The sequence below is a fragment of the Molothrus aeneus genome, chromosome 5 (assembly GCF_037042795.1).
Source record: "Molothrus aeneus isolate 106 chromosome 5, BPBGC_Maene_1.0, whole genome shotgun sequence".
NCBI lineage: Eukaryota > Metazoa > Chordata > Aves > Passeriformes > Icteridae > Molothrus > Molothrus aeneus.
Window position 1 is genome coordinate 58,969,204 of NC_089650.1, and position 12,645 is coordinate 58,981,848.

The 12,645-nt window shown below is 41.6% G+C and overlaps 1 protein-coding gene across 10 annotated transcripts in view; it reads right to left on the bottom strand.

Moving 5' to 3' along the window:
* Positions 1-12,285, bottom strand: part of MAGI2 (membrane associated guanylate kinase, WW and PDZ domain containing 2) — a 705,904-nt gene extending 693,619 nt beyond the window's left edge. For 4 of the 10 annotated variants that reach the window (XM_066550919.1, XM_066550917.1, XM_066550915.1 and 1 more), the window contains exon 1: positions 11,933-12,257. In XM_066550919.1, coding sequence (XP_066407016.1) covers positions 11,933-12,233 — 301 coding nt within the window. In that variant the 5' untranslated portion in view covers positions 12,234-12,257. Of the gene's footprint in view, positions 1-11,932 lie in introns of all 10 variants that reach the window. The other 6 variants (XM_066550916.1, XM_066550914.1, XM_066550924.1 and 3 more) reach the window with 3 other exon arrangements.
* Positions 12,286-12,645: the final 360 nt, after the last annotated feature.

A 12,645-nucleotide genomic window follows, 5' to 3' on the forward strand; every position in this document is an offset into this window, starting at 1 on the left:
GAGATTAAATTTTTAAAGAATAAAAGGAAAAAACTAAGCAATTATATTGGAGAAATACAGTGCCACATCTGTGGGCAAACCATACATGTTTAGAAAGATCCTTTCTTCCTAAAAAGCTAGGCAGGCTTTAATAATGAAATAAATTTCATTTAAAAAATAAAAACAAACAAAACCATAAAAAGATAGCACAGAGGACAAAAATCATTATGATTGTGAAACCCAGTAATTTCCCAGGGGTTTCTAAGAACTCTATCTCATAGCCTAGGTCAGGAGACCAAAGAGGGAAGAAGTTTTACACAGTCCCAGCTTCCCTCCTCAGACTGAAATTCACTGAGGCAGCTGAGGACATCAAGAAAAACTCCCTGTCTGGGAACTCTGAGTAAGTTTTTTTGTAAATTATTTTTAGAATCTGGAAGCTACTCAGTCTAAATAACAAGGCCAATATTAGCATCTAAAGGGATACAAGTGAAGACTTCTGTTTTAATGTCCCGGCTGCAAACCTCGTTCCCAGCAGCAGCATCCTCACTAGCTGGCCAGCAGTGCACAGACACAGAGGGAGGAATTCTGCAGCTCATGCAACCTGCTCCTACAGAAATTGGTGAGAAAGTTGCTCACTACTTACCAGAAATCTTCTTAATATTGACCCAAAATAATACTAATTGGATTTACTACTTTTCTAGAACTGGTACTGCTCTAGTCACGTGCAGGAGGTTTTTTCTCACATATGCAAAAAAAACCAAAACCAAACCTTCAGCTTTTTGACTTTTACACTCAGGAACATTAATTTCACTACCCTTAAAGCAGAGGCCTAGACATGAATCCCTATCAAGGCAAAGCAGCTGTTACACTTCTGCAAGTCAGATGAACTGTACACAAACCCATACAATATTTCACACATATTTAAAAGTGGCATATATAAGTTTTGTGGCTTCATCTGTTCTGAAGAGTATTTCAGTACATAAGTATCACAGGCTTAACATAAAAACTCAATATAAATATGAATCCAGAAGACCTTTTAATTGATATTTCAATTACCGAGTTTCAATTTTAATTAAGGAAACTCAACATCTTGATTATACTTTATTTTCTTAACAAAACCTTCAGTACTGTAATGCATTCTTTTCCTGAAATCTTTTATGCTATTTTTACTGGAAAATGACCAAATAGAGTGACTGTAGAAAAAGCTCTTTTTACTGGCTTGTCTGAAATTCCAGTAATTCTTCTAGAAGTTTACAGGGCAGAAATGTTCTTCCACATCTGTAATCAAGCAGATAAAATGAAAAACCAAATTCTTTAGGAAACGTACTCTCTGTACACAGTATAACAAAGATTTTTTAATAGGCCTCACTAGCAGTAGCTATAATAGAAAAACCATGAGACAAGAGACCAGCACTACCAATAATAGAAGCTCCACATTAGTAATAACCACTATATTCTCTTAAAACAAAAAATATTGCTAAGCTTTTATCCACTTAAGAGTTTCTATCACCAAGACTGAATTATGATCAATTAGAGTTACAGATCCTATGTTAAAATGATACAGAATATTTCCAGCAACTAATTCCAAGAAATTCATTATGTTAGACTCTGAATTTAATGTGAATACTTCCTTACATTGCCATAGAAACGAGAGACTCTCAACTTGAAATTGCCATGCTAGTTGCTACAACAAAAAGGCAGTTTCTCTCACCAGGAGTTCAGATTTCATGTGTGAGACAATAGGCAGATATAACAAACCCACATGGAAAGAGAAATCAGAAATACCAGTAAAAATAATGACTGTATGATTACTATATATATACATGTATATGTATATATATAAAATGAAGAGGAGTCAGAGCAAACCACCTAATGCCTGCAGAACAGGCATCCCAGCAGGCCTGATCCTCAAGGGAAGTTTTCCAAATGAGTAGTGTAGTGGCTGACAGGGAATGTGGGGGGTAATTACCTAAGCAAAGCACTCAGTATTTAATCTGAAGAAGTGTTCAGCTCCTCCATCAGTCTGATACAAGAGTTCAGCAGCTGCTCCCTTTCCCACTTCATAAGGATTTCAATTCCATGATAGGAGCACCTGCATGATCTTTTTAGCTTTTTAAGCTAGCAACAGGACCCTGCAACACTTGGAAATATAAACTGCTGTTCCTATAAAAAAACCAAGGCCAGAGAATTAAAATATAATGGGATTAATACTTGTTTATACTAACATACCATTTTGGAAGCATGTGAGAGGCTTATGTGACATTTATAAATGCAGATTTAGCACAAAGAAGGACTTAGTAAGGGAAGTACAGAAATGAACACAGCCATTTCATTTCATACTAGAATCAGCTGTGAGAATGTAACATGGTAGAAACTACTCAGTGTAACTCATATGGGGTACAAATAGGACTGAAAAGTGTTAATCACTTTTCAGTCTAAGTTTAAGTAGAAAAAAATGGTGTGTGTTATAAGAACTTACATGTGAAATGGATGTCCTGGAATGAGACTGATGCCCCAATTTTTTTTTCCTTTCAACTTCTATAGGATAGGTTAGGTGTTGCTTTATGAAATAGCAATATTTTATCAGAAATATGCAGATTAATTCATGATTGGCATGATCGGAACAAAGCTGGAAGATTTTTTTTTAATTACAAAAAGAACTTTAAAATGTGCAATTTAAAAAATCATTTTGCATATTTCATTTTGAGAAATGCAAGGACAACATGAGATACAAAGCTATTAATAAATAGATAAGTAATAAAAGACAATTTGTACCTGTTTGAAGGAAGGATTTCCACTCTGGAATACTAAATGTTACATTAACACAGCTACACAATGTACTTGCTAGTATAGTGTAGAAATTTTTGCTCATTATACTCTACCACTGTTTTCCATTGTTCTGCTATGCATAGTGAATCTAAGAGCACTACTCATAATGATGAAGTCTATTTCTAGGAGTTTTTTCCCCTTTTTTTCCTGCATAATGAGGACACAATATTTCTTCAGCATTTTTAAAAACAAACACACTATGACTCTGCAGAGAGTGAGTGACCTCAATTCTGTCCTCAGAGTCTGACCTAACAGACTGTCAAAGGATAACCCTGGCCCTCAGTGTAGTAATCTGGGAACTCTGTGGACAATTTAATAATTCTGGATAAGTCAATGAAATGGCTCCCATCACTGGCCATAGAGACTGGCATATGTTGTCAAGGCTGTGCCACCTCTCCCCCAGACCAGGCACAATGAGAGATTGTCACACCAGCCCTTGTCCCATTAGAACAGGCATGATCTGGAGTGCCAGAATTCCGTGTCAGAGCAAGTTTCTGCATGCTTTCTGAACTGAACTCAAGTGCAGAGGGTAGAAATATCTTTCTGGCAGAATAAACGAGTTGGTGCTAATGCAAGACCTGAAAGATGTGCTACCTGAAAGGTTCAAGATGAATCCCAGCAACACAGGAAGGTGCTTCACTAGCACAAAAGGCTTGGAGTGCACAAGAAAGAAGAATGTTAGTGGCAGACAGGGCTCCATGGTTTGCAAATGTATGGGGGCCTCCATGAAGTACACTGATCTGAACCAAGGATGGCTCAAGAAAGTAACAAAAATATTATACTGAAATGTATCTAGAAAGGCATTATTTCATCTATGGATGTGGCAGCAGACAGCCAGTTTGTCTAAAAGTCATAAAACACATGCACATTTGGTATCTTAATTCCATTTTCACATGGTGTTGAATACCTGGACTGTTGCCCTTCCTACCCAAGGTGAGAGGCCTGAAAAGAAAGGTGCAGTAATGACTGTGTTTATGGTCCTGCACTACCACTATGAGTGTTTATGGCCATGACACCACGGCTGTGTTGGTACCAGAGAAGAAGGAAGCAGAATAGAACCAGGGAGGCTGAAGTGCTGCCTCAGCAGCAAGGAACCCAGCATGCAGTTCTGTCCATGACAAAACACTACCTGGTAAATCTCTTTTTTTGTAGGAACATCACTCATGGAGGAAAGTAATCCTACACAAATATGTGTTTCTCCCCCATTTCTCAAGTGGCACCATTATTTCACTGTACTTTCATGAGAATTTGGGACAAACAGACGTGTTAACAATAACTCACACTTTCATCTGAAGAAGCAGGAATGCTATTTTTTCTTTTGGAATGAGTTAATTGTGCATATTTCAGAGGGACAGCTTTACACCAGCATTCTTAGGGAGAAACCAGCTGGTCATAGCTTGGACTGGTACACCATTTGCTGCATATAAAACTGACTGGATGGTAGGCTTAGAGAGTGGGGGGAATGAGGCTACATCCTGCTGGTGGGCAGGCACCAGTGGGGTTCCTCAGGGCTCACTGTTTGGCACAATCTCAAACACAAGATTGTGATAAAGATATTTGTTCAATATCTTTATCACAATCTTGTGTTTTCAGTTCTGGACCACTCAGTGCAAGACAAACATGAGGTGCTGGAGCATGTCCAGAGAAGGGCAACAGAGGGAAGGGTCTGGAGCACAAGTCTGATGAGGAGTGGCTGAGTGAGTAGGGGTGTTTTGCCTGGAGAAAAAGAGGCTCAGGGGAGACCTCATCACTCTCTACAGCTGCCTGAAAGGAGGTGTAGCTGGGTGGGGGGTCAGTCTCTTCCCCAAAATAACAAACAATGGGACAAGAGGAAATGGCCTCAAGTTGCACAAGGGAGGTTTAGATTGGATATTATGAAAAATTTCTTCTCTGAAAGCATTGTCAAACATTGAAAAAAGCTGCCCAGGAAAGTGGCTGAGCCACCCAACCCTGGAGATGTGGCACTTAGGGGTACAGTTTAATGGTGGACTTGGCAGTGCTGGGTTAACAGTTGGAATCAATGAGCTTAAAGGCCTTTTCCAAACTAAATGATTCTATGATTTCAACATGTTTTGAGAAACTAAGACAGACCTAGGAAATACATGTTCCCTGTGCTGATTTTTCCTGTGCTGCAGGCACAGGATTGTACTCTGTCCTGAATATGACAGAACACATAAATTCTAAAACCAAGTAATGTACTTTAATAATCTCTAAATTATTTCCTGGAACTTTCACACAAGTTTACTTTCTCCATTTTGTTCCTTGTCTTGCTTTCCTTCATCTCAAATTCATGTACTGTGGAAATAATCAAAGACACCCAGGAGAAACGTCTGAAGCTGATAAGCAGAGCAAAACAGCATTATTCATATATTACTAATCATAATGTATGTATGAATGAGAAGACACCTGGTAGTGCTGTGTTGACAGCAAGCTACCTTTTGATTAAGCTTTCTGGATTCTAGCAATCTGAAGATACTGACTAGGAGTTCAAGAGTAATGTAAAAAGGATAAATACATGGCAGATACACACAAACAACAGCTTTCTTCCAGCTCAGCTTCTAGTGAAGTCTCCAAATTGTGGATAGCAGGTTTGAATAAATAAGAGATTTTAGGTGAATATTAAAAGAGGATTCAAACCATAAGTACTGTTTTTGAGATTATCATTTTCCAATGAGGATTTTTCTCCAGTTTAGGAATGCTAAATAATTTTTATTAAAGCCCTTAAGTATCTTTCTTTTCTCATGCTTCTGCCCACCATTCCATTTTTCATTGGATAGTTTCAGCCTATAGTTAGAAAGCTAAGCAAATGGCCAGAAAAGTATGACACCTTCTTACTGGATGGATTTCTATGAGGTTGAAGAAAAGGAGATTTGTAACAAATTGGCTGTGCTGAAGAGATACTGTTGGGATCACAGCCCTTGTGGTTTTAGAAAATTGCTGGTTAAGGCCAGCATTGCAATGGCATTCAGCAACAAAACCGAATGACAGGCACTTTGCCACTGAAATCAATACCATCCAACTCTGTGCTCTGGACTGCACCTACTTGGAGAGGCGTCTAGTCAACCTTATTCTAAAGTTTATGATTATTTTATTTCCCACTGCAGAATCCTGTGCCATTCTGTACATTGCCTGACCACCAGAGTGTATGGGTTCTTTGTAACTGTCATATATATTTGCACCAAAACTTGAATGAAAAATATTCTGCAGCAATACTTGCATATAGCAGTACTATACAAATTCTTACACAATCTAAACCTAAAGATGAGAATTTCTACCAGTCTCAAAAAAAAAAAAAGATTTTACACATTTTTATGTATATTGTTATATTTATAAACACCTAGGTAGATAAGCAAAAAAATTAGTTTGAGAATGTTAACACAGTCAAAAAAATATCATTATGTTCTTTGAACTTTGCCTCAATAGTCCCCAAAAAAAAAAAAAATTTATTTGTTTATAGCACCATGAGGAAGAGAAGAACAAGAAACATCTGCTTCTACACCTACTGCAGCACTTTCCATCACTCTTTCTAAATCACAGTTGTGACCACCTCCTCCCATAAGTCCCTTTTGAAAGAGTACTTTTTCCATGTATACACCACTTCTTGTATACAAAATATGTAGATGAATGATTTATAGAATCTCTCATGTCATGAAAGGAGCTCCTCATCTATAAAGAGCAAGGAGAAGATCAAGAACACTGAAAGCAAAAGCTCAGAATCCATATCTTTCATGAAATGCTGAATTAATGCAGGTGAGGCTACAGGATGCATAAAGGAAGTCAGACACAATTCTACCCCCTCACACCAGGACCTTCCTTTGATATCAACAGTATCAACAGATGTACAAGTCTTACTGCAAAATTAACTTTACCTTATGTGACTAAACAGAACTAAGCAGAGCACTCTCAATTATTTAATTCCTTCAAGGAAATGATGCACTAACAAAGTCATGGCCCCATCCTTTAATGGCACATTTGTAATTCTCAAGGAAGGAAAAAGACTGATGATTATAATTCTACTGCCAGAGAACAGAGTCCCTGACATGAAACATCACAAGCTCTCTGGAGGAGCTGAAGAATAAATCACAAGCTACATGAGTCAGAAGTCAGCTTCAATGGTCTTTAAATTAAGATGGACAAGCATAAGAATAACATAAAGTAATGGTAAAAAAAGAACTCTGAATTTAATTTCAGGAGATAATAAAATCCTAAGGAGCACAAATTAGGAAAAAGGAATAAGACTATTTTCAAACACCATCTATGCAAAAGTTATAAAGAAAATAAACCACATAGGTTTTCAGGGTTCTTTGTGTCTGGTTTTTAAAAGACCCTTGTATTTTTTTTTTAATTCTGGAAAATCATGCAGCTTTCTGTTTCAAAATACTGTTCTTGTGAAGAAAGCTTTATCCAACATTCCCATCTTGGAATATAGTATACAGTGATATCCAGGAATAAAATATCACCAAAAGACTATCTGTATGCACAGAGTGTTTTAATTAATGTGGAAAATAATTATTTATGACCTTAAATAACCAGAAAAATTTTTAAAAATCCGTAACTATACATAGGAATACGTGTATGAAAAAGTCTGTAGTAAAATACTAACATTTTAACTAGCTAACATGTTTACACATGCAGCCAAAACTTTGGAAAATCACGACATTCCTGCATTTCTCTGTCAAAAGCCTGCCACAGACTTAAAAAAAAATAAAAGTTAAGCCAGGTTTTAATTGTAAAGTTACGGATTAACCCATTAAGAAAAAACACTACAAGGCTATTAAACCCCCTAGCCACAAATCAGTGGGTGGGGACAGTACCATCCTGTGTCCTTTCAGTCTTTGCTCAGCAACCACAGTCACAGCCACCAGGAATAGGATGTGGAGGATGCAGTCTGCACAAACTTGGCTGCTCTTGTGTCCATCCTAATGAGGGTGCAAACCTTTTTCCTGACTGGAAAAGCACTTGAAAATATGCCCAAGTACATCTATAGTCAGCAAAACATTCTAGAATATGCTTACTATTGAGTAAGCTATTGGACTGAGAAAATTAAACTTTAGTTCCTCCTTACATTATGTGTAGTAAATTCCTTTCTTGCATAAGGAGCTAAAGAATTAGGGGCTGACAGTTAAAGTCTGACTATTTAGAGTCAGATAAGAGCCATTAGAAAGTATCCATAGAAAGTGTCTGTTTTATTCATATTTTGAATAGTTATACCACTAAATACTTTTAAAAATAAATTAAATTGCTCAGTTGGTCAGATCACCTGGTTACTTAATACATCCAAAGCACTTTCCTTGAGAAAGAGATGCATCAGGCAGGAGCTCCAGGACAAAATCTGCTCCAATGCTCCTGAGTTCTGAAATCCATGTTTTCAGACTGTTCACTGGGATTCTGCTGAGGGCATCTGTGGAAGTTTATAACTCTATGCAAAGAATAAAGATCCTGGTTTATACAGTACAACCAAGTGGGCTGTTCGTGCAACCCTTCCAGGAGTGAGTGTGCACAGCACAGACCTGGTCAGCCACTGCTGGGAATTACTGTGGATCTGAGACAGCAGGGAACACACAGTGGAACTGGAGGCAACATTGCTCCCTGTATGACTCTTCCCCATGTGATTACTTATCCAAATTAAGATGCCTTTCCTTAACACACTGCTACTTTTACAACTACGCATCTGTACATGTGTGGGAAGAAGACAGCACTTAATCCAAACTGTTCTGCATGTGAAAACAAACACATTGAAATTCAGAAGTATTTCTTTAAGAAACAGTAAAAGGCTCTTATCCTCGCCCAAAGGAGCAGAAGGTCAAAATGTACATTTGCAATATGCCCAACTAATGTAACTGCTGTATACAATTCTCTCATTGGAAGGATTTATATTCAAAATAGCACGGGGTTTTGCAGAGGAAACCCTGCCTTCTTTATCTGATGTCAAAGACAGCTTTGCCTTTGACTTCATCTGGGCCAAGATTTCATCCCATGTGTTTCCAGAGATTCTCTGTGATTCTGCCAACAGTAGCACAACAAGTGGCTCTCAGAAAAGAAACCAACCAAAAAAACCCAAACAGGAAATAGTGTCCGAAGAATATTTCTTTGTGAACTCTTACAATTAAGACTAAATAATAATAATATTGATTCTTGCAGTCTTTTCTCCTCATGCAAAACCAGGCACAACATCCTACATCAAAAGCCTATTTATTTATCTGGTGTCATACCTAGAAGAACTTATGTTGAATTATATCATGGAACTGCAAATCAGTTTCTCATGAAGTTTACTCCTCCTCATAATATGCAGCAACTCCTACATTGTATGTTTGGGGTTTTTATAACTCAAGATATTTAGCTAACACAAAACAGCAATATTCCATTTGACTTTTCAAAAGTAATATTTCATCCAGTAATGTGATAAATTATGAAGTATTTAATTATTCCAGAGAGGGGAGTTTTTAATCAAACATAACATAAGGAAAAATCAGGAAAGCACCTTTTCTATGCTTTAAAACAGCTAATTCAGCCATTCCCTGATTTCATCTACAAGTAAATTTTCACTGCTGAATTGTCAAAACTTTCAAACTAGAGAAATACTCACAGTCTCTTAAAGATCACATTATAAATAGTCGTGTCCTACCTCCACATTTCTCTCTCTGACTTCATTCCTAGGCAGCACTGAAGAAGCAGCTACAGTCACATGGTGCATTCAAGGTCATGCTATTCTAATTGACAGAGATAGCATTGATAAATTATGCGGAAACAATGATAATGGAGTCATTAACCTTGTTCCAGCACACTAAAGGTGCTTCGTAATTAAAAAGGAGTAAAAAAGTTACAAAAACATATAAAGATTTTATTGCTCAGCCTTTTCTCTCCTACACACTGCTGCAAAGCACTGCCAGGGAATAGTAACATTGCTGTACCGTGGCTGCCTGTGCTTTGTCACCGAGGGGCGCAGGGATGCACCGGCTTACACTGGAAGGAGGAGTCAGGTAGTAAAGTGCACAAACCATTGACTTGTTTGTTTTTTTTCCAATAGGAAGTTGGATCCAGAAGGCCTCTCTCTCTGGCGTAAAGAGTGCTGGAGCACATGAAAGATCATTCCAGCCAGGAAGTCTTTCTCAGTCCAAGAATCTAAGCTGAACTGTTATTTCCAAACACACAGACATGTGGCCAGTGCTTTGAGAACCTGCTGTAGTGAGTTAACATACTGAACTGAAACTCCTCAGATATGTAGAGATACAGGTACAGATACACAGAAAATAGGTAGAATTCAGAATTTATCCCTTATGTCTCATGCAGAAGATTGCAGTAATTCCCAGACTAAAAGCCTGACTAGTGTCCCTAATTCATGTATGACAGGTAATTTATTAAGGGTGCACACATTAATGAATCACCAGTGGTTGCTTTGACTTAAAGAGAAATGTTATAAAAACAGTGGAGAAATAGGACATATGATTCACATAGCAACTCAAAGTAACCTCAAATTTGCCTTATTGTAAAGAATCTATACGATTTCTGAAAAAAAAAAAAAGTTAAAATTGGTTTACAGAGTTTACAGACAATCTGCCCTTATCTTCTTGACACTTCAAATGCTGCTTCTTTTGGAATCCTTTCACAGTAAGACCACTCACACTAAAATTATTAATAAAAAGAGGACAGTACAGAGCAGCTTTCCTGGAGTTCAGGTGCCCAAAGATGACACTACACTGGCAAGACAGAATCCATTAAAGTCATTTTCAATCTTCACTTATCACATGAACTATTGTGTCTCCCTGCATAGCCTGACTGTCAAGATATGATCTACAGCATATTGCGCAACTTACCTATAAGGACAAATAAAAAGATCACATCTGTATATAGAGGCTTGACCTCATGGAGATAACTGGATAGCCAACAAAGTACATTCTGAAGGCCTGAGTGGAAATCAGATTCTTTCTACTGGTTCTGTCATGTCTGGATAAACTAATAACTAGCATATTCTTCAAGCATTCAGAAGTATCGCAAATTATACTTTAAACAATAAACTGTCAATTACAAAGAGGAAGCAAAATTGCCCAATTATACCCGATGCCAGAGAGATTCTCCTCTGTGTCCTCTGAGCACAGGCTGATGGCTAGAGTTGCAGAGCACAAGCGCCTCTGATGCATGGTATCTAAAAACTTCCCACCGCAGAAATTCCCAAGTTTTCAATGGCTGGGCTCGCTGCCCGGCTGGAATGCGTACTTGAGCGATACGCCTACAGCCGCTGCACCACCCATAGCCGAGCAGCACCTACAGACTCGGCTCCCAGAGCAGCTCCTGTGCTCCAGAGATGCTGCTGGGGTAGCAGAAACCTCCCTCGCGAGCGTTCAGCTGCAGAGAACTCAACTCAGCATAGTTTAAAGAGGACAGAAACAAACATGTAAACAGCATCTGTGGCGTCTCTTCTCTATTGACTTTCCTGGAAACGCATTAACCTATTACAGTACTTCAAAATAAATAAGCGAAACAGAGGCAAGAGTGTACCGTTCTCTCCCAAAAGTTTCTTTCTGCCTGTCCCCTCACTTGCTCCGAGCTCCCCTTTCCCTGGGATTAGCGATCGCTTTCACCAGGGATCAAATGAATGACTTTCCCGCTAATGACACTTAAGAGATGCTGAAGCCACCCTGGGCGCCACCAGGGACCCGGCGAGCGGCGGCAGCGCCTGTCCCCACGCCAAGGAGCCCGGAGAGAGGCGAAGCCAAGGGCAAGCCCCGCTCCGCAGCCGGCCCGGCCGCCGCTCCGGCCCCCGGCAGCGCCAGCGGCAGCAGCGACCGGAGGGGCGGCGGGGACCGGGGCCGGTGGCTCGGGCCGGGCCGGGCCGGGCCGGGGGGGACCCGTCCCCGTGAGAGCGGGGCTGCAGGGGGTGCTGCCGCCGCCCCCCGCCCGGCCCCCCCGGCATGGCGAAGCGCTGTCACTGACGCACATTTAATTCGCCCGGCTGCGGGTACCGCGCAGCGCCGCTCGCATCCTCCCCCCGCCGCCGGGGAGGGGGCGGCTCCGGCGGGGAGGGGGAAAGTCAAACTGCAGCAACAAAGTTGCTCCCCCTCCGCTCCCCCAGACCTGCCCCGGCCCCCGGGGGGTGGGCAGAGAGGGGGGCCCATGCCTGCCTTACCTTGCTTGACGCACTTGAGGCGGATGGGGTCCTTGCAGTGCTTGATCACGGCCAGCACATCCCTGATGGTGAGCCCGGCCACGGGGGTCTCGTTCACCTCCAGCAGCAGCTCCTCCGGCACCAACTTGCTGCCGCCCTCATAGGCCACCTTGCCGGGCTTCACTTCCCCCAGGTAGGGGAACTGCCCATTCTCGGCGCCCCCCTTCAGCTCGAAGCCCAGCTGTCCCTCCGGGTTCCTCACGATCACGATCTCGTGGACTCTGCTCGTCCAGTGGCTTTTTTTCTTCAAGCCCTTGGACATTGCCGTGGGGATGCTCTGCCCGACTCCCTCCCTGCAGTCTTGTGCTTCTTCCCCCCCTCCCTCTCTGCCCCCAGTCCCCGGGGCAGCCGCGCTCCTCCGGGCAGGCTCGGGGCGGGCGGAGCGGCCGCGGCTGTGCCGGCCGGCGGCCCCGCGGGCTGCGAGCTGGGTCGGGGAGCGCCTCTGTGCCCGCTGCTCCCGGCTTTAGCTGATATCCATGGCAGCCGCGGCGGCCGGACCCTGCCTGCGCGTGGATGCACTAGTTGTAGAGAAACTGGCAGGAGGGAGGAGGGAGGGAGGCAGCGGGAGGGAGGGGACGGCCGCGGCGCGGGGAGGAGGAGGAGGGGTGTCGGTGTCGGTGCCGGAGCGAGGCGGGCGCTGTTTCGCCGCTCCCGCCTCGCCTGACCCGGTAGTG